This window comes from Xenopus tropicalis, chromosome 3, assembly GCF_000004195.4.
Source record: "Xenopus tropicalis strain Nigerian chromosome 3, UCB_Xtro_10.0, whole genome shotgun sequence".
Lineage (NCBI taxonomy): Eukaryota > Metazoa > Chordata > Amphibia > Anura > Pipidae > Xenopus > Xenopus tropicalis.
Window position 1 is genome coordinate 57039274 of NC_030679.2, and position 22474 is coordinate 57061747.

General features: G+C 37.5%; 1 protein-coding gene across 1 annotated transcript; it reads right to left on the reverse strand.

Annotated features, from left to right (window-relative positions):
* Window positions 1-48: 48 nt before the first annotated feature.
* Window positions 49-16062, reverse strand: ccdc38 (coiled-coil domain containing 38). The gene is made up of 14 exons (XM_031898914.1): window positions 16001-16062; window positions 15084-15154; window positions 13463-13628; window positions 12813-12880; window positions 11431-11594; window positions 11260-11340; window positions 9515-9693; window positions 8418-8505; window positions 6683-6737; window positions 5457-5608; window positions 4553-4673; window positions 4261-4463; window positions 3189-3282; window positions 49-241 (listed from the first exon to the last, which is right to left on the reverse strand). The coding sequence occupies exons 1-14, from the start codon at window positions 16047-16049 to the stop codon at window positions 134-136; spliced, it is 1599 nt and encodes a 532-aa protein (XP_031754774.1). The 5' UTR covers window positions 16050-16062; the 3' UTR covers window positions 49-133.
* Window positions 16063-22474: the final 6412 nt, after the last annotated feature.

The window sequence follows — 22474 nt, forward strand, 5'->3', positions numbered from 1 at the left end:
TACTTAGTTTATTTGCTGAGACCTTTGCACAGATAATGGTAATAAAGCTTTGCATACAACAGCCCTTTATTTTAGGTACAACAAATGTCAGTAATGAAACCATCCATTATTGTTGGAATAATTGCTAGGTAGCCTATGAGAAGAAATACAGTTGTTCTTCTAGAATTTTTGCATTAGCAACATCACTTCTAATCACTTTACTTGATGGAGGCTCAGAACGCTTCATTAACTTTCTTCCTATCTGTTGAAAGGGGAAAAGTTATTTGCGGTACATATCCAATTGCTGCTTTGTGTGTTATGGTGCTTTCAGCAACAAACCAGGAACTTTCATATTCTAACTGCAGCAAGCCTGTAAATGCGAACTGCTGATTGTTTGCTTTGGATTACTGAACTAAGACATTTTTTTCAAGATTTTACCATATAAAGCAGGTTGTATTTAAAGGAAAACTAAAATAACCCTTGTATATAGAGTAACTGTCCAGTCACTGCTCTTCACCCCATCTCCTGAACCACTGTTATAGTTTATCAATGTGTATTTGTAGCACTGCACTCACCTCCCTAGGTTCTTCCAAATCAGGCAAGCTATAGCAGCCGCTATCTTTAATGGCCAGAATGTAATTTTCTCCTTCTCTCTACTAAACATTCATGTGCCTTTCTGATGCATCCCCCTTTACCCAAGTACTGTTATTTAACATTTATGTGCTTGAAAAACACTAGTCACTATAGACAGATACAGAAATTGATTATCTTTTGCAGTAATTAGCTTTACGGATAGAGCAGGAACTTAAAGTAATACTGTCATGGGAAAACATGTTTTTTTTTTTTTTCAAAACACATCAGTTAATAGAGCTTCTCCAACAGAAGCCTGCATTGAAATCTGTTCTTTAAAAACAAACTGATTTTTTTTATATTTAATTTTGAAATTTCACAAGGCTAGCCATATTCTTTATTTCCCAGGGTGCCACAGCCATGTGACCTGTACTGATAAACTTCAGTCACACTTTACTGCTGAGCTGCAAGTTGGAGTGATATCACCCCCCTCCCAGCAGCCGATCAGCAGAACAATGGGAAGGTAGCAAGACAGCAGCTCCCAGTAGATAACAGAATAGCACTCAATAGTAAGAAATCCAAGTCTGGCTTGGGCCCCCTCCAGTTACATGGGAGTAGGAGAAACAATAGGTTATCTAATGTGTAGTGCTGGCTACTGAAATCTCTGATTCTGGTACAATGAGTGAATTCATTGCTATCTAAACAGTGTAATTTAGAAATAAAAAGTATACCATAAAAATCATGACCATATCCCTTTAAGGTTGCCAAACACGGGCAGATTTCTGCTGCCGATTTGGGTCCTTAAGTTCGAATTAGCAGCTAATCTGCCTGTATATGGGGCCCTTTGACAGGCCTCAGAGTCAGCATCAGCTCTTTGATGCCATCTTCGCTCTGACTTTTACTGTCCCTGTTGTTGCAATGTGATTGTTGGTCCTAGGGCCAAACGATCGCATTAGCACAATATCACCCACCCAAGGTGGGCATATCGGGAAAGATTTGCTTGTTTGGCATCCTCGCCAAACAAGCAAATCTTACCGTGTAAGGCCGCCTTTATTCATCACATCTTAACAGAAAAGAGATGCAATGTTCTTACTAAGTCCCACTCTGCAAACTAGATTACTGTGAACAGTGGAAGATGATTAAATATATGCGCTCTTCTTTACGGTTTGTCCCTTTTCTGTTGTCTGCCTTACTCATACAAAGGGTCTTTAATGAGATCCGAGCCTTACTGCTAGAATAAAAAAATCATATATCCTAGGGCTTAGAAATTCTGAAGTGCAAATGTGCTTTTCCTGTATAGGAAAGGTTGCTGGCTTACAAGTTGACATTTTGCTGCAAGGATGATTTCTAGTTGTTTGGAGCAAATTACATCTAAGAGCTTTTTACTTTAGGTAAATATATCTATACCACATCCATAAATATGGGGTTGGTTTGAGACTTTTGTTATATTGGTGTAAGCTTATTTGTATGCTCTCTAGCCAATTCGTTTAGCTCTCACACGGTTATCGGACACTCTCCTACATCACTGGGACATAGCATTTGCTGAATACTAAAGCTGAAGTGAGATCTTTAGGTTTTTTGTTAGTACATGTATGGGACCTGTTATCCAGAATGCTCGGGACCTGGGGTTTTCCGGATAAGGGATCTTTCTGTAATTTGGATCTTTGCAATTTGCTAAAAATCATTTAAATAATTAATAAACCCAATAGGCTTGTTTTGCCTCCAATAAGGATTAATTATATCTCAGTTGGGATCAAGTACAAGGTACTCTTTTATTATTACAGAGAAAAAGGAAATCATTTTTAAAAATTAGAATAATTTTCCTTTAATGGAGTCTATGGAAGATGGTCTCTATAATTCTGAACTTTCTAGATAACGGGTTTCTGGATAAGGGATCCAGTACCTGTACTAATACATAGGGGTGCTATACTACTTCTCACAGATAGCAGATTTGTATGACCCCCTCCCTCCAGCAACATCATGCACAGGTTAAAACATCCACTCAAAAGCTGGTTTACTTCACAACCCCTTTACTATAGCAGACATAAGATTAATGCCACCTAGGTGCAAGCTCAAAGAAATTGGAAGCTGACACTAAAGCAAAAATTGTATCCAGAAATTTTCATTGTGGATTTACTTTATTTTTTTTAATGGGATTTGTCATGATTTTTATGGTGTACTTTTTATTTTCTAAATTTCACTGTTTACATTGCAAATAATTCACTCTACCATTTAAAATGTTATTCTTGAACCAACAAATGTATTTTTAGTTGTAATATTGGTGTGTAGGCAGCCATCTCAGTGCATTGTGCCTGAGCTTTCAGAAGGAGCCAGCGGTACACATTAGAACTGCTACTGGGAAAGAGAGGAGGGGTGATATGAAGTTTATCAGAGCACAGGTCACATTGCTGTGGCACCCTGGGAAGTAAAGAATATAGCTAGCCCCATGTGACATTTCAAAATTAAATATAAAAAAAATCTGTGTTTTTGAAAAACAGATTTCAATTCTGGAGAAGCTCTATTAACTGGTGCGTTTTGAAAAAATGTTTTCCCATGACCGTATTCCTTTAAAATCGGGGATTCTTTACTATATTTCAGTGTCCTAATTAAAACATGATAGCAAATACAATATTTCATACCTTTTTCTTTGACTCTGTCATCGCTCTCCCTATGGCACGGCGTATGTGCATTTCCTGAGTTTGCATTTGTAGTCTACATTTCTCATCTTGGGCCCTGTATCAATTCAACCAGTATAACACAACACAAGTGAGAGATCTTAAAGGAACAGTAACACCAAAAAATGTATATATTTCAAAGAAATTAAACTATAATGTACTGCTGCCCTGCACTGGTAAAAGTTGTGTGTTTGCTTCAGAAACATTACTAGAGTTTATATAAACCCTGGTGTGTAGCCATGGGGGCAGCCATTCAAAAGAAGAAAAGGCACAGGTTATATAGCAGCTAACAGATAAACCCTGTAGAATATAATGGTGTCTTATCTGTTATTTGCTATGTAACCTGTGCCTTTTCTCCTTTTTTCCAGCTTCAATGGCTGCCCCCATGGCTACTCAGCAGCGTATTTATATAAACTATAGTAGTATTCCTGAAGCAAACACGCCAGTTTTACCAGTGCAAGGCCACAGTACGTTATATTTCAATTACTTTAAAACACTTTCATTTTTTGGTGTTACTGTTCCTTTAAGTTAAATGAAACTTGCACTTTTAAGGAAAGCTATGAAATGTAGTGGATTGGAGGGTGATTGCTGTGGGTAAAGCTGGCCGTACATGGGAACGTGCAGCTAATAAGGATGTGATTTATCAACGGTTGAGTTTGATTTCTTTTTCTTGATTCAAGTTTTGAATCAAGTTTTTTTTTTTTTAAATTTGAGTTATGGTTTGGAAACTCTAATGTCTGGTATTTACTAATTGCAAAAGACCCAATAACTTGTATGTCAAAATATGCCATCTGAAAGCTTGTGAGTTTCTATAGAAGTTAGTGGGAGTTGTCATAGGCATATTCTCAAATTCGAGCTTGTAAAATTTGAGATACTCCAGTTTTTTATTCAAACACGTTTTCCTTATTAATAAATAAGCAACCATTCGATATGCAAGTTCATTTGCTTTAGAAAAACAAGCTCGAATGAAGAAACTCAAAATTGATAAATAAGCCCATTACATTCAGGACAATGATCTTGACATGCTTATAGTTACCTCATTATACGTTCCTTTCGTTTGGTTTTTTTTTCAGCATGGACAGTAGCCTTTGGCATGGATTCTAATTTATCACACAGTTCCCCCGCATAGAGCTCAATATTTGCTAACATATGCAGTGTGCTTAGAGTATCTTCCATATCCCCAAAGCATATTCTGTACACCTCTGAAACCTTTGTATTCAGCGTTGCTAACATTCTGTCCTGTTTTTTAAAAATAATTCATTCTTGTGATGTAATGATGGTACTATTTCTTGAAACCAAGTATTTCCTATTAATTAGACAGGATTTACCTGTTCTCTGCAGGAAAATATCTCAACTTTATGTTCTAAATCTTTGATTTTTTCCTCTTCTCTGGTACAGGCCTCAATAAGCAAAGCCTTCCGGTTTGTGGCAGTATAGATTGTTTTATTCCTAAAGGTCAAGAATTAATTATTATACCTAACTGTAGTTGAGAAAACTGTGTAAAGGAGAACTAAAGTCCAATATATGTGGCAATATAGAAATTCTGTATTTTAAATAAATACATTTAAATACTGAGTTTACTTTACCTCCCTAAAAGCTTTACAACCCTATAACAATAATGAACCATGAATTCACAAATTCTGTATTTCTGTTGGGTTTGTACTCTTGTATTTATATGCCTTTAAAAATGTCCACAGCAACTGCTCATCTTATGATCATGTTTGGTCATCTATTATGATTGGGAGCAGCTCAGGGGTTGGTAGGAAAACAGTAAAATGTGAGGTTACATCTGTCATAGAAACTGAGGCTAGAGGGCTGATTATTAATTCTTATGCAGAGTATGCTGCTTTCTGTGCTGTTATACAAATACATCTAGCTAAGTATGGCAGTGGTGGAATCATTCTGTGGGCCTGCCCATCTTCAGCAGGCACTGGAATCAAAACTATTTCACTGCAAAAGGTGATGCTACAAAATATTATAATAGGGATTGAACAATTATGCAAAATGCATGCCTTTTTTCATAAGTTTTTTTTGGAACCTTAAACAATCTAAAATTAAAAAAACTAATTTTAAGTTTCAGTCCTTTGTAATAAATAAATAACACAACATTGTAGCATCAGCAAATTCTTTTGCAAGGTACTGTATATATGGCATAAACCTGTTTACTTCTATCCTTTTTGTATCTAATAGTAGCATGATCAGGGTTTACAACCCTAAAGTAAATCAACTCACATTTTTTCCTGCATGTGTAGAACCTGTTCCTGGGGTTCTTGGACACTTTCATCAAATTCCTGAAAGTTTCTACTTAGAGCAATATATTCATCTTCTAGTTCTGCATACAATTGAAGAAGTTGCTGTGGATGTGTAAAATACAACTCTGGTTCCTAAGAAACAGGAATGTTTGAGTTATGTATACCTAACAAATACAGAATATAGGGTGTCTCTTAGGTGCTGGGCCTGAGCATAAATATTCACAAAAATGTTTATCAGCATAATCATATCAATGGCAGAAGGAATAGAAGAGAGGAAGAGTAAGGGCATTGAGAGATTATGAATAAAATGTGATGGAAGAGGAGAATATGGAAAAAAGGAAGATATGTATTATGTAAGGAGACTGAAGATGGTTTGAGGCTTGATTAAATGATGAAGGGGTGGCTTGAAAAGCAAGGGGTGGGCAAGGTGAAAGCAAAGAACCTGGGATCTTGTCATTCTGGTTATGAACCTCATATATATAGCTTTTATATGAACATCATATATTTGCCATCAGAAACACATAGTGACATATTGCTGTTGTATGAACAAAATCTAGTAGTAGTCTGATACACTAAGGGGCACATTTAAAAAAGCACGAACGCTCGAGCGTTCATGCGAACGATCCGATCGTATTTTTGCCGATTTTTTCGGGCGTCCACACGACTTTTTCGGACGTTTGCACGAAAAAATCGGAAAGGTTTTACCGCTGTTTACAATTGTTTGGTACGAAAATTTTGTGACTTTCGGATCGCCAGTACGATATTATCGTGACTAATACGATTTTTTCGTAAGCATTTTAGTGATATTTGCGATCTTCCGAAATTTTCGTTTCCAATATGATTTTTTCCCATTTGTGATTCGGATTCGTGGATTCGTAAATGTGCCCCTAAGGGTGAAGACACACACAGCTACTTTTTTACAGCTACTAAACACCAGAAAATACCCTGCCATAGACAATACTTAGAATTGCCTCTGCTAAAATACGCACAGGGACAATTATCAGTAAATGAGCAGCATTGTCTATATTTGTAGCCACGACAAGTAACTGCTACTAGTAGCTCTGGGTGTCTTCACCCTAAAGCCACAAAATGGTAAAATGCATTGTCTTCATGGGATAAAGCCTATGCCCTGCTGTAGAATAACCGGGCTAGTTGTACAGATAGATTATGTACATTTTCCTATGTATAGTTGTATTCAAGAATTACCTCATCAGTGTGTAAATCCTCATTTGTGTCATCTGTAAAGATCTGATATGGAGTCCTAGACCAAAAGATAATTTGACAAAATCACTAGGGTGTTATAATTTCTTAGCAAAGGATTAATGTACTTTTCTTCTAACTTAAAGGAGAAGGAAAGGCAAAATTTATTAAGCACAATATTAAATAGTACTACTATTGCTGTGTAAAAACGCTATATTCCTGGCTTGCCTAATGAAAGATTTACAGAGATACACATACTAGAAACTACATACTTGTTTCAGTGAACGGCGCCGCCATCTTGTCCAGCGTGTCTGTATGGGCTGAAAAGCACAAGCCAGCTCCCTGCTCCTGTCACAAAGTTTCTGCAGCTCCACAAACCTCACCGCTCCTCCCCGCTCCTGCCACAAACCCCCCCAAGCTCCACAAACCCCCACTCCTGCCACAAACCCTCGCCGCTCGCAGCACCTGCCCCCCCCGCTTCCCCCTCCTGCTTGTCACAGAGCTCAGCGATGCTGCGTCGCCATGGCAACCGGGCGCTTCTGCCCTCTGCGCATGCGCCGCCTGCAGTAACAAGTCTCTAAGTCTTGGAGGAGTGATGGATTATGGGAATCTTCTCTACCCAGCTCAGCGTTTTTTTTCTCTGTTTGGCTTCTGATCTTCTGAAGGGGTGAAGTATGGGGAGACTTAAGGGCACTATTGAGAGAACTGAAGGTATGCCTGCAGCTTGGGATTAACTCTTTATTAGCCTTTCCTTCTCCTTTAAGGGGGCACTTACTAGGGAGGCTAGTATGGATGCTGCTATTTAAGGATCCGGCCAATTCCCAAATCCTTTGCAAAAGATTTGGCCGAATACCAAATCAAATCCTAATTTGCATATGTAAATTGGGATAAGGAAGGGCTAAAGAGAAAATGTTCAACTTTCATGTTTATGTGACACAAGTAACGCGATTTTAAGAATTTGGATTCGGTTTGGCCAGAGGCATGGATTTAGCCGAATCCTGCTGAAAAAGGCAAAATCTTGGCTGAATCCTGGATGCAGTGCATCCCTGGCATTTGCTAAACCTAAACGTGACTTTTTCGGATCAGGCTTTTGTTGATGAAAACCCCAATTTTTCTTCATGGTTTTAGAGGTTTTCAGGTTTTTTTATGCTGGCTTTTGTGTGCTTTTGCGACTTTTCCCAGACTTTTCGTTTGTGGTTTTTCAGTTCTGATTTTTTTATAAATCTGCCATTCCTGGAAATGAGTTTTTACATGGTTTCAAACAAATATAAATCTGAAAAAAATAGTTTTATTAAATCTCCCCATAATGGTTTGTAACCCATGGGTTAGAACATAAGATTTGGTCCCTATGGCAGCCATACATTAAATAATCCTGCATGGTATATGACTGATTGGCCTGTGGCCAATTAGAAGGATACTGTATGAGAGGCCATTACAGTAAAGTGGAGATGCAGCTTCATTCATCTACTTATCTGTTTTCTGGCCAATATTAGTGCTAGGAAGCAAAGTGATACAGCCAAACTAAAAGAAGGGATGGGAGAGTGGATTAAAAGTGTAAATCAGAAGAGAGCAGTGCCATATTATGAGTGACGGAAACCCAACCATAGTGAAAGCAGCTTCTAGAACAAAGTCAGAGATGTAGAGCCAGAAAAAGAAAATGTATAGCAAGTGTTTTGCTTGCAATAAAGCAGATGTTTTACAGGGCAAAGGAGAAAGTTTACAAGAGCTATTGTACAACTACCTTGGAGGCTGTCTCTCGGTGTTGGAGATGCGGGTGTTATGGTGGCTCCTTGAACTATATTTTCTCATTAATTTTCTGCTCATTGTTTCTAAAGGGATGGAAATGCCGTTATACCTTTACAGAACAAAATACTAACCCAGCTGTGAAAGGTCAGATTTATAATGTAGACAGGTAATGTAAAAAGGTAATGTAAAAAAAAAATACACACACTTCCAATCATTTCCATAGTCTATGTAATAAAACACTATGGAACATAGTGTTACATTATAATTCTACAATGAACTAACTTGTAAATTTTAATTATATTTATTCTTGGTTTTGCTAATATTTAGTCACCTAATCGTTTATTAATCTATATGTCTCCCTCATATTTTTATGGCTTACAAAGAGTCAAATCATCTTAGCTTTACCAGCTTTATCTAGCAGTGAGTCAGAGACTACACACAAGACACCCAGTATGTAATGTGTGTGCATTATCTTGTGCTTATTGGTTGCTACAGTTGCCTACTTAGGATCACTATTTTGGATTCTGGTAGAAGTCTCAGCGACACGCACATGCTCAGTGAACTCTGGGCAGCTATTGAGAAGCTAAGCTTAGGGGTTGTCACAAATCATTAAGCAGAAAATGAGCTTCCTCTGTCATATATGCTGATGCTAAAGGGCAGGTTATTAACTTAGAATGATAATTGCACGGATTTCAGAGCTGCCATATAATGAGGATCTGAATTAATTACTAATCAGCCTTATATCGTGATATCCAGTATATCCAGGATATTGTGAGTTGGTCCCTAAGCTCAGTAACTGACAGTAGCACAGAGCATGTTTAGGGAATCAACAGAAAAGAAGATGGGGAGCAACTGGGGGCATATTCGGATATTTAAAACAATTTCACTATTGATAGATTTATGTCTTTCCTTGTTGACTTGTGAATTGGAAAGTGGCATTTCTAGCAACTTTGTATATTTGTTATGCCTAGTACCAACTTCATTTTAGTACAGAGTTATTATCCTACCCTTTCTTTAATTCATATGTTAAGGCCATTATTTCAAGTCTTTTTTATGCCTTTTTTTAATTAAAATTATAGATTAATCACTTACCCTTTTGTATTGGCGGCAATACCAGAGAGAGTCTTTTTTCTTTTTCTTCTTTTTTAGCCTGTTGCCTACTTAATCGCCTTTGATTTTCACTTTCTTGCCATTCAGGTGGGGCAAAAAGTCTGAGGAATTCTTCATACAGCTTGTATTCCTTTAATGACTCTTCACATTGCATAATGTCACTGAACAGATAGTATGTGTAATCACATCAGACCCCCCCATTTTTGTATACCAGTGTATCAAAAAGGAACAATTTAGTGTAAAATGGATAGACTGCGCAAAATAAAAAATATTTCTAATATAGTTAGTTAGGCAAAAATGTAATCTATGAAGGCTAATGGCCATAACACTACTTCCTGCTTACAGCTCTCTAACCTCTTAGTCAGTGACTTTAGGGGGGGGGGCTCATGGGACAATAACTGTTCAGTTAGTTTGTGAGCACACAGGTCAGATTCAAATGCAAACAAACAGAACATTTATGTCCCATATGGCCCCCCCCTCTAGTCACTGATTGGTTACTGACTTTAGAGAGCTGTAAAGGAGGAAGTAGAGTTCTGGCTATTATGTTAGACATCTGCTCATTCCAGCCTTTATAGATTACAATTTCGCCTAACTAACTATATTGAAAACATTTTTTATTTTGCACAGTCTATCTATTTTACCCAGTTTCATTGTTACACTGAAGTATTAGAGTTACTGCATTCTATATATTCACTAAATTAGCAACTCTGGCTCTAAGTTCTTTATTCTTCTGCACAAGTTAATGTTTAATGTAAAAAGTCAACAGCATGATTTAAACACACATTGCACATTTTTGTAGTATAGTAGCGCATTTGTTAACACCAATATTTTTTAAACAGGAGATGAATAAATTAACTAGATATTCCACATTTATAAAAGCAATGCAATTAAACTGAAAGTTAGTTCTAATTTAAGCTCTGTCTTATAGGCAGAATAATAATAGTAAGAGCAAGATTTTTCATTTGCTGCATTTGTTAGGCTTATGTTAAATGCAAATGTACCCTGCAACTTTAATTCTTAACAAAGGCATCATATGTGGCAAGAATTACTTTTGACTGCTATTGGTAATTGCACAATTAATTATTTTTATTTTATATTTAAATAGGTATTTTTACTTTATTTTAAAATGTTTTGATTCAAAGTATGCAAATAAACCTGCAGTGCCATAGAAGCACCTGGTCTCATTGGCTATATTATAGACCTGCTTATGATATTTACAGTTTCTGGGTAATCTGGAAGGCTCCCATTAGGAACATAGGTGTTTTATTCAGGTATTTGGTTTATATAGGCAGATAATTGCAAACCTGTATCCAGAGAGCTTTAAAGGGCATCTTCCATAAACTCAATTTTAATAAAATAATTCAAATTCTTAAAGATTTGTTTTAAATGATTTCTTTGTCTCTGTAGTAATAAACAATAACTTGTACTTGACATAATTAATCCTTATTGGAGACAAAACCATCCTATTGGGTTTATTTAATGTTTAAATGATTTTTTAGTAGACTTATGATGTAGATATGATAAAAAGACCCATTATTTGGAAAACACCAGGTCCGGTGCATTTTGGATAACAGGTCCCATAACTGTATGTGAAAACTTCCAAACAGCTCTTCTCAATAAGAAAACATAATTTTAAGAATTTTTAGAATCATGTCCACCAATATGACAAATAAATATTTAAATATGAAACAGCTATAAATGAATGTTCCCAATATTTCTATGCTTACCTCTTAATTGCCATAAGTTCTGCATTTTTTCCCCGTATTTCTGCATGTGTTTCTAGCATGGCTTTGATTTCTTGATTTGCTCTAAAAGTCACAAGGGTAAATTATAAACAAAATTATATAAATTATAAACAGGGGTACAAGCACATGTCAAAAACAGTTACCGGCTCTTACATTTTAAAAGCTTCCACTTTATTTCTCTTATTTTTTTCTAGATAATCTTCATAAAATGCAGCATGCTCCTCAAGTCTTTTTTCAGCATACTTTACATTTTCCTCTTCTTTTAAAACTGCTGTTTCCATTGATTTGATGACATTTTTTTTAACATCTGCGGCAAACTGGGACAAAAGTAACATAGAGTTAGTGGGAAATTCCACAATATATTTTACCCACAAACATTCCTTAGAGGTTATATAAACCTACATTTTCCTACCTTGTAGTTGGGCATATCTCCCCCACACAAACCACACCATTTGTGCTGCATATATTCAAAACAAATAGCAGCTTTCACCTGGCAGCCATTTTCCCTCTGGAATCTTCAGTGACATTTAGATCTGCAAACCGCACATGTGTGCTGTAAAGTTTATGCAATGTAGAATGCAGGCTTACACAGGCATAACTTACTTTGATACAAAGTTCTGCATTGATTGAGCACTGTATCAATTAAACTGGGCTCATGAGACAAGGATAGGTGAAAAAACATGTTTCTCCAGCAGAGTGCACAGCTAGAGCAGAGTTGGAAAGAACTGAGCATGCTTAGTTAGCCAACAGCCAAAGCAAATTCATAAGGGGGGCTGAGTGAGTTGCAGCAGGAGAAAGAATTCTCAATAATTAAGAGGATGCTGCAGCCTTGATATTAACCTTTTAACTGAGTGGCAGGTATATAAAGACTTATGTGTCCTTTAATAAAAGGACAAAAGAGTATGTGCCATACCAATGTATTTGTTAATGTATTGAACAGTAGAGGAATGCATAATATACAAGTGCTATATAATTATGTATAAATAAAAAACTCCCAATCCATTTAAAAAAAATCTAAATATTTAATTTACATTTACCAGCACCAGCGTATCATTAGGTATCTAACCTGGACACACATTTAACAAAATACTCCAATTTTGGACTTGACAGAACAGAGTGGAAAATGTGACTTTTAATCACACACTTTGCTCTGTCTAGTGACAGAATTACACAAGTAGCAGGATAATGAGGGGAAATGGTATGCTGAAGCTTCTTAGGCCATTGCCTCATTTAAATGCTTGTTCTAATATGCTGGGACCATTGAGCTATGAAATGCTGGTGCGACTGTCTCATAATATGCTGGGGCTACTTTTTATTGAAATTCTAAGACCAAAATGCTGGAGTAATTGTGCCATATGTTGCTAGGGCCACTGTGTCATGAAATTCTGGAACCCCTACATTTTGGCGGTGCCATATATTACTGTGATGAAATGCTGAGATCACTGTGGCAAATATTAATGGAGCTACTGAAATCTATTTATAATCTATCTATCTAGTTGGAGAGAGATTGATAGAAAAAGATTAACAAGAAATACCTGCTCACGAAACATCTGTCTGTTCTGAAGTATGTAACTATGCAAAGACTCCTTTTCAATGCAGAAATCTGCACAAATAATAGAGCATAGTTATTCAATATATTCATTTCCAGGCTCCTCTTTTATGCAGTAGGATTTGTAGATTTTTTTAAGGGTAATAAAGAGACTTGTGTAGATTGTATATTGTGCATATATGAGTATGAAAATGTGGTTGTCATGCAATGGCGGAATCCTTGTTGTGTGAACTCTGTGCTTGTCTCCAAATAGCACGTAAATATGTAAAAGTGTATGGGTGTGCACAAATGATCAAAAGTGGGTGCTTCTTTATTGTGGAAGCTGAAATGTGTCTCCCCCTATAATATTATTAATTAATTATTATTAATTATAAAACTTGTATAGTATTAAAAAAAAACAAAGCAAAGGGAGCACTATGCCTTTTTGTAGACCCATAAATACATATATTTGATTAGCTACATGACTTCTTTTAGCATTCTGAAAATCATGAGGCTGATTTTGTCCATACATAATTCCAATACACCTGTAAATTCAGATACAGAACAACACTGCCCAGAATTACATACAAGTACTGGGAAGTATGAAAGCCACCCGTTTTCCATGTTATCACCATTTACTCTTAGCAAAACTCTCACTTCTTGGAACAGGAGGAGTCCAGCTGTGATCACTTTTTGTTGATATCTGACATTCTTCAACCGATATATCAGTTTCTAAGGCGGTTTGTTTCTTTGTGCGTAGCTGAGCTTTCTCTCGGGAAGCCAAAGTGCTTTTATCACAGGCTTTCAACTTCCAGTGTTTCTCCTGTAGTTAAGGAAATAGCATTTATATTACTGTTCTTTCAATATCATGTACTGATTTAACTTGTGTGTATTTAGCCCTTCTCCACCCGCTAAATGTGACTTCTTTAAAGTGCCAATATTTAGCTTAGCTACATCAGAGCAGGGATTTTCAAAGATCTTGTCTACAGTACAGCCTAGTAAGAGTAGGTCACAGGAACAAACACTTCCCATAGCTGCTAAGTTGTGCTGTAACCACTTGGAAATATCAGTTTGCATACAGTAGGTTAGGTTAATGCAGTCCTAGAAAAATGGATTATTTACCAAAGAATTTATCTACAGATGAAGCATCTAACTTATCTCTGTAGGATTTGTTAATTAGACTGTATTGCAGTTTGCATCCATAAAAGACAAAATACAAGTCAAATAGACTTGAAATTGTCTATTGTGAACTAATAGGCATTTCTCTTACATTTCTCATATGGTTATAAAGCCTGAATCCTGTTTCTCTCTATACATTTTAGTTGGGTACCCCCAACTAACTGCATTTTCCTCATGTATTACTATTCTTTTGTGTATTATTTTAAGGATTTTAATGTATGAGAAGTCCAGGCATGTGGCCAAAGCAAAACACCACCCACGCACATGCTAAAGATGCATTATTTCCATATTTGTGTATATATCAGTAAGAAAGGCCCAAAAAGTGAATAGAGATGCCAAATATCTGCATAATTAAATTTTAAATCTCAATAATAGTATTCCTGTAACCGCATGTAAAAACAATGTTTTTTAAAGAGACAAAAGAGTTTCCATATATCTTAGCCAAGTGGTGTTGTAATTGAGTGAAATAGTTAAAACTATTCTCCCCAAGGGGCATTGGGCTAATGGCGGAGTCACAAGAATTACCATGCTTCATTCTTCTCCACATGCTTCCCCCATAGGGCTGCCACCATTTGAGCTTGTGTAATGTGGGCAGGGGGAAGGTGACATTATAGGTGGGGTGGGTGATGTCAGATAGTGGCTGCTAGGGCCATTTAGTGGATGGGTCTATGAGGGGACTATGAGGCAGCAATCAGTGATTGGTTGATCGCCATGTCATTCTTTTAAGAGTCTTCTGAAGATTTCTAATTTGGAAATCTGGACAGGCAGTTTCCATGCAGACAGCCATTTGAAAACCAGGCTGTCAAGGTGAAAATCAGACATCTGGCAACCCTATTTCTCCCTGTACAGAATCCCAAGAATCATCCCCAACCCCCAGTGGTGTGGTGAATTTTCATTTCTATTTTCTATATGTGTCCATTTTAGTATGACTACTGTGCTCTTCATGGGCAAGTAGCTCTTTACAAATAAAAATGTTCATACATAAAGAGAATCTATTAATAAACAGGGCACCAATATGAACTGCCATTGTCTGCTGAACTTTTCTACTAGGGCTAATTTCTTTTATGTTAACCTTCATTTAATTCTTGTTTGTACGCACCTTGTTGTTTTCAAAGTCATTTGGGCAAATAAAAGGGTTTTGGAGATTGTCATGCAGCTCCTGGTTGCAACCTTGGAAAATAAAAAGAAATAGATGAAATTAATACTACTTTCTATGTTTTAAGGACTTGTATGCAAAGATTTCATTTAGAATACCACGTTAAAGGTTAATTACATCTGGGACACATGATGTCCTAGATTCCACAGTGATATAGTGACCTAAAGAGAGCTAAAGGCTTCAGCCAGTGGCTGTTTTGTTTTTTTCTGCTTAATAGAACACATGCAATAAAAGTGTAACATAAAGCAATGGAGATATTCAACTCTTAATATTGCAGGTGTATACAAATCAAAGGTGTACCAAGGTACCTCCATGATGTTCCCTTTATGAGCTTGCAAGGCTTCCCACACTGGACACTGCAACATCACAGAACTGGCTGGTGGTACCCAAGATTGATCCAACACATTAGCTCAACCATGTAGTGGTGCATTCAGGGACCTCCATTCAAGTGAATGGGAGGTGGCAAGGGGACATCTGTGTGTGTGACTGTTAGAACCTTAACATTTTTAAAGTTCAAACATTGACAAGGAATATTCACTCTACCAATTCATTCTCTACCAAACTTCACATGCTGGTTTTAGGCACAAACATAACATTCTGATTTGTCCCTTTAAGGCAGTGGTTCTCAACCTTCCTAATGTCACGACCCTTTAGTACAGTTCCTCATGTTGTGGTGACCCCCAACCATAAAATTATTCCTAAAACCATTGGGAATATGTGTTTCCAATGGTCCTAGGCAACCCCTGTGAAAGGGTCTTTCGACCCCCAGGTTGAGAACCACTGCTTTAAAGTTTCAAAGTTCCTCCACAGGCAAATGTTTATTGATTTTCCCACAATTTCAAATATGCTTAAATCAGTACCTGAATTCTCTTCAGACATTATTAGTGACTTCTCTTCATATCCAGCCATTATGCTTCATTCTAAAAATATACAGTATATTTTTAGCTGCTGTGAACTACACAAATATCTTACAACCTTACAATATGCAGTGGTGCATGTGTAGTGTAGTTCTTTCTTCTCCAGCAGGCCAGTGGGGGTTTGAGCCCAGGTTCAGTCGCACCCCACCCACCACTGGTAGTTACGCCCCTGAATCCTGTAATGGAAAGGCATTACAAGAACCCTGTGCCACTTTACTCCACAATATCATGCGACCCCTAACCTACTATGTAAAATCTCCTTTGAAACCTATTAAATTTAGATATCATTTTATATGGACAATATATACAGTGGTGTGAAAAACTATTTGCCCCCTTCCTGATTTCTTATTCTTTTGCATGTTTGTCACACAAAATGTTTCTGATCATCAAACACATTTAACTATTAGTCAAAGATAACACAAGTAAACACAAAATGCAGTTTTTAAATGAGGGTTTTTATTATTTAGGGAGAAAAAAAATCCAAACCTACATGGCCCTGTGTGAAAAAGTAATTGCCCCCTGAACCTAATAACTGGTTGGGCCACCCTTAGCAGCAATAACTGCAATCAAGCGTTTGCGATAACTTGCAACGAGTCTTTTACAGCGCTCTGGAGGAATTTTGGCCCACTCATCTTTGCAGAATTGTTGTAATTCAGCTTTATTTGAGGGTTTTCTAGCATGAACCGCCTTTTTAAGGTCATGCCACAACATCTCAATAGGATTCAGGTCAGGACTTTGACTAGGCCACTCCAAAGTCTTCATTTTGTTTTTCTTCAGCCATTCAGAGGTGGATTTGCTGGTGTGTTTTGGGTCATTGTCCTGCTGCAGCACCCAAGATCGCTTCAGCTTGAGTTGACGAACAGATGGCCGGACATTCTCCTTCAGGATTTTTTGGTAGACAGTAGAATTCATGGTTCCATCTATCACAGCAAGCCTTCCAGGTCCTGAAGCAGCAAAACAACCCCAGACCATCACACTACCACCACCATATTTTACTGTTGGTATGATGTTCTTTTTCTGAAATGCTGTGTTACTTTTACGCCAGATGTAACGGGACACGCACCTTCCAAAAAGTTCAACTTTTGTCTCGTCGGTCCACAAGGTATTTTCTCAAAAGTCTTGGCAATCATTGAGATGTTTTTTAGCAAAATTGAGACGAGCCATAATGTTCTTTTTGCTTAAAAGTGGTTTGTGCCTTGGAAATCTGCCATGCAGGCCGTTTTTGCCCAGTCTCTTTCTTATGGTGGAGTCGTGAACACTGACCTTAATTGAGGCAAGTGAGGCCTGCAGTTCTTTAGATGTTGTCCTGGGGTCTTTTGTGGCCTCTCGGATGAGTTGTCTCTGCGCTCTTGGGGTAATTTTGGTCGGCCGGCCACTCCTGGGAAGGTTCACCACTGTTCCATGTTTTTGCCATTTGTGGATAATGGCTCTCACTGTGGTTCGCTGGAGTCCCAAAGCTTTAGAAATGGCTTTATAACCTTTACCAGACTGATAGATCTCAATTACTTTTGTTCTCATTTGTTCCTGAATTTCTTTGGATCTTGGCATGATGTCTAGCTTTTGAGGTGCTTTTGGTCTACTTCTCTGTGTCAGGTAGCTCCTATTTAAGTGATTTCTTGATTGAAACAGGTGTGGCAGTAATCAGGCCTGGGGGTGACTACAGAAATTGAACTCAGGTGTGATAAACTACAGTTAAGTTATTTTTTAACCAGGGGGGCAATCACTTTTTCACACAGGGCCATGTAGATTTTGAGTTTTTTTTCTCCCTTAATAACGTAAACCTTCATTTAAAAACTGCATTTTGTGTTCAATTATGTTATCTTTGACTAATAGTTAACGGTTTTTGATGAGCAGAAACATTTAAGTGTGACAAACATGCAAAAGAATAAGAAATCAGGAAGGGGGCAAATAGTTTTTCACACCACTGTATATATATATATATATATATATATATAATGTCCCAGCATCGGCACTCACCAAAACGACAGATCACAACCGGGTGCTAACCATTAAACTGCATACCATCCCATAGGAAGCACTCACGGTAGTATAAGATAAAAAACAGTTTATTTAAACATAATGTCTACGCATTTCGATCCATATAGGATCCTGATGACGATCCTATATGGATCGAAATGCATAGACATTATGTTTAAATAAACTGTTTTTTATCTTATACTACCATGAGTGCTTCCTATGGGATGGTATATATATATATTTATATATACTTATATATATAAATATATAATATAATAATATATATACCCCGACTTCCATGACCTGGATAAAAGCACTCAGCCTTCGGTCTCATGCCTTTTAATGGTCATGAAACTTGGTTACTTATAATATCCTGATATTTTACAATAGAAGGTACATTATTAACTATATATGATAAGTTTGCCCAAGTGAGGTGGCTTATATTTGGGTTTTTCAAATATAACTAGTAGCCTCATGCTTTGAGCCAATAAGTGTGCTGTGGTTGCTTAGCAAGTAAGAACCATTGTGTTTTTAGTGTGGTAGGGTAAAGCATATGGATGTCAGACTTGTGGCCCTTAGTTGCTGTTACCTAGAGCAGAGAGCTGTGGTCCCTAAGGCCCATGACAAGTTTTTATTATACAAATTCTCTCAGGGAGAATCAATTCTGTGTGACATGGATCTGATATTTACAATACATGTGTGTGGGGGGTTACTAAAACCAATATGGGACCAATATGTGAGTATACTCTCTCAATTTCCAGCTTCTAACGTCCCATGCTATATAATAAGGTTTGGCTACACACTGGATTTACAGTGGGCTGCAGCCCACCTTTTTATCCTGCAGCTGATATACAGTATAATGGTCAGGAGCTGAGAAGGCAGGCCACAATATACCAAGAGCCCTATAATTGCAATGTGATGTAGGCCAGTCAGTTGTATCAAAGCCCCTTTATGTGAATAGTAGTCAGCGTGTTATTGAACTGATGGATCAGATGTAGTATAAAGTAACTGGCTGGAAACAATGTGGAGACATGTGGCATTCCAATATATTCAAGCCAAAGCTAAAGTCTAAAAAAGGTTGCATACAGTCCATAAACCCCATCATAATGAGTAAAAGAAGCCTGTTTCATAAATAACTCCCCAAAAAGACATACCTGTTTCATAAATAGCACATTGGTTCTAAATAATGCAGTATCTGCAAATGTGTACTAGCAGATTGTTTGAACATTAGTTCAATGTACTGGCAAAAATATACAAAAGGCTGTATTTCCTATAAAACACGCAAGGAAATATATGGAGACCCTGAGCAGTCTTGGTACATAAAAATCTATAAAATGTGTGTTACAGAATATCCGCTTTTTAAGTTTACAGGCCAGCACTGTACCTGTGTTGTCTCCATCATAGCAAACTGCAAACAGCTATAAATGTCCTGGGTGAATTCAAAATGGATAAAAACTCTGGTAACTGACAGATATGCTATGTGTGTTACAACTGGGTATATTAAGGAGGGGGGCAGTGTAGTACGGTAATGATTTCTCAGGTTGCAGATGACAATCCCAGTTCATAAGTAATTCCCATCACCAATTCCCCGGGTGTGGGGAATGTATTTGCCATGTGTCACAGCAAAATATGATTCAAACTTCTCTCACACAATAAATAAAAGTTGAGACCCCTACCATTGCACACACTTATGGTATTCCTGAACCCCTGAACCACCTGTAAGTGGAAGTGTCCACAGGACTGGCTGGGACAGCCATTAGTCTAGCTGCTACAGGGCAGGGAATAAGGGATTGACCAGATTCTTCTCCCGTTTTATAAGTATTTTTAAAGGGACTGACATGATCTCTATACGAAAACAGCTTTCTCTGTAAGCATCTTTTTACCATGTACTGCATAATTATTAGCAAGGGGCAGCCATTTTGGGTATGAAGCAGTAACCACTGTATTGTAACCTTATACAAAATGTGATGAAAAAGTCACTCTGAAGAACCAGGTCACTTATCCAGTCATATGTTTATTGTGTACTGCACAACATGTTTCGAATACAACTGATCTTTCATCAGGTGCCCAATCAACTGTGTACAAAACCCGAAGAGCTTATAAACCCCCACAGTCAAGGACAAGTGTGGTCAGCTCCATCATATGGCCAGACCCATTCAGATTCATAATACCAAATACTGACTAAACCAGTGTCCTGTCAAAGAGAACGTCCCCAAATAATGCACATGTGCCTGCTGACAGCTGATTTACATTCATATGAATGGTAAAGGTGCATGCCATTTACAAATGAGCCCTAGTTACTATGACAACCTTCACACCATTGGGTAATTCACCATCCCCACTTACTGATAGGACAGAACATAATTAATTTAATTAACAACCTTATAAGATCTCCCTCCCTCCCTAGCCCACTGTCTTTGCTTTTTTGTGAACATTTGTGGTTAAATATTTTTCTTTTGTTAGATAACAGTAGGCAAAAGCGTATTTTTTGGTACATATAGGTACATATAGGTCTTCATGGAACAAGGCTTCTTTTGGCAGTTCAGACTTAAGGGATACCCAGAAAACTTTCACATTTTGTGGAAGTCTGGACAAAGTCAATCAAGGATCAATTGGTATTACAGACATTTAGACAAGGTTATTATTTGGAATTCAAGAGGACTCCTATTCACAATTATTTAGTAATATCAGAGATTCCCAGTTAGTCAGAACACAGAAAGATCATGATACAATATGTTCAACAGCTGCTGAGAGATGGGGCCATTTTGTCCGTTCCTCTCAGGTTCCAAGGAGCAGGAATCTATTTAGTTCTATTTATGTTGATAAAGAAGACGGGGACTTTCATCCATTCAGACATTTCATCATCATCTGTTTTGATCCATCAGAGGAATGGTGTTATTGAGATTCTTTTGCACCATGGATGGGTCTTGAATCTGTAAAAGAGTCAACTGCTTCCTTGACAAGATTTAATCTTTAAGAAGATTTTTAATGGACCAAGATTTAGTGGATCTGCCAGAAGAAACTTAGAGTAACAGATCCTACACTTCCACCACAGAAGTGACCAGTGTTTTAGGTCTGCTAATTTCAACATTTACAATGCTGAAGTGGGCAAGGTGGCATGTCAGACCAATAAAGAGAATGTTTTTAAATTAATAGGATTCAGTGGCACAGAATAGAAATCGGAAGATTTTTATGGAGACCCAGGTCAGGAAGGAGCTGAAATGGGGGTTAATGGAAGAGAACCTAATAAGGTGTCATTCATTGACAGAGAACAGTTGGGAGATTTTGACAACAGATTTAAGTCCATTACGATGGGAAGCCCTCTTAAGAAGAAAGTATTGTCAGGGTCTTTGGGTGAAGGAAGAACAGATGTTTTCTGCCAAAATGTTGGAATTAAGGGCAGTATGGAGGGCAATTCAGTGTTACAGTCACCTTTTGAAGGAAACATCATTATTATTGAGGATGGACAACATAGCAGCAGTCTCTTACATAATGAAGTCAAAGTCTCAAAGCAGAATTATACCCAATTATGTGTTGCAATTTGCAAGAGATATCAGCCCTTCATCTACCAAGAAAATCAAATAAAGCAACAAATTTTCTCAGTGTTTGTTCAAACTGTGAAGGTGTGGGGTCTTTCAAGTGTGGATTTGATGACCATCCCAAGCAACAGGAAGGTAAAAAGGTTTTCTTCCTAGTTTCACTGTACTCAAGCATTGGCAATAGATGCTCTTTAGCAGGATTGGAGTTCAGGTTTTCTTTACATTTTCCCACCAGTGCCACTAATTCCTTAGATATTGAGTGATATCAAGACAGACATGGCAAATGTTATTGCAATCATCCCAGAGTAGCTAAGGAAAAGTTGGTACCCATTGCTCAGATCAATGAGCATAGTACTAGTACTGCCACAGAGAGTAAAACTTTTGAGTTAAGGGTCCATTAAAGCATCCTAACCCACACATTTTTTGCCTTACAGCTTGGAATTTGAAAGGAAAAGTTTGAGCAAAGAGAGTCAGATTATATCAGCGATAAATACTATGCTGTCCGCCAGACAATTTTTTAACAAATTAAACTTATGATAGAATCTGTAAAATGTTTTCAGACTGGCTTTACTCTAAGCAATTGAGTGTGGAGCAGATTTCTGTGTCACTGGTCTTGGATTTTCTACAAGCAGGATTTGACAAGGCCTAAGTTTAAGAACTTTAAAACTTCAGGTCTCAGCCATTTCAGCTTTTCCAGGAGTGCACTGGCCTGCGTTTTAAAACATATCCAAGTTTATGGCTGGTGTGTTACATCTCAGACCTACATGGGATTGACCCCTTGGTGTTTCAGGCTCTTACAAGAAAAACCTTTCAAGTCCATTAAGGAAATATCTGAAATAATGCTAAAAATGAATGCTCTTTTTCTTCATCTAGGCAAGTCAGTGATTTGCAGGCTTTATCA

Excerpts from the sequence above, each read along its gene's own strand:
- ccdc38 (XM_031898914.1), bottom strand. The coding sequence starts at position 16,049 with ATGGCTGGATATGAAGAGAAGTCACTAATAATGTCTGAAGAGAATTCA. Across the intron at positions 12,881-13,462 it reads GACTCCTCCTGTTCCAAGAA|ATTTCTGCATTGAAAAGGAG; the intron begins GTGAGAGTTTTG and ends TTATTTGTGCAG. Across the intron at positions 4,464-4,552 it reads TATTTTCCTGCAGAGAACAG|GACAGAATGTTAGCAACGCT; the intron begins GTAAATCCTGTC and ends TTTAAAAAACAG.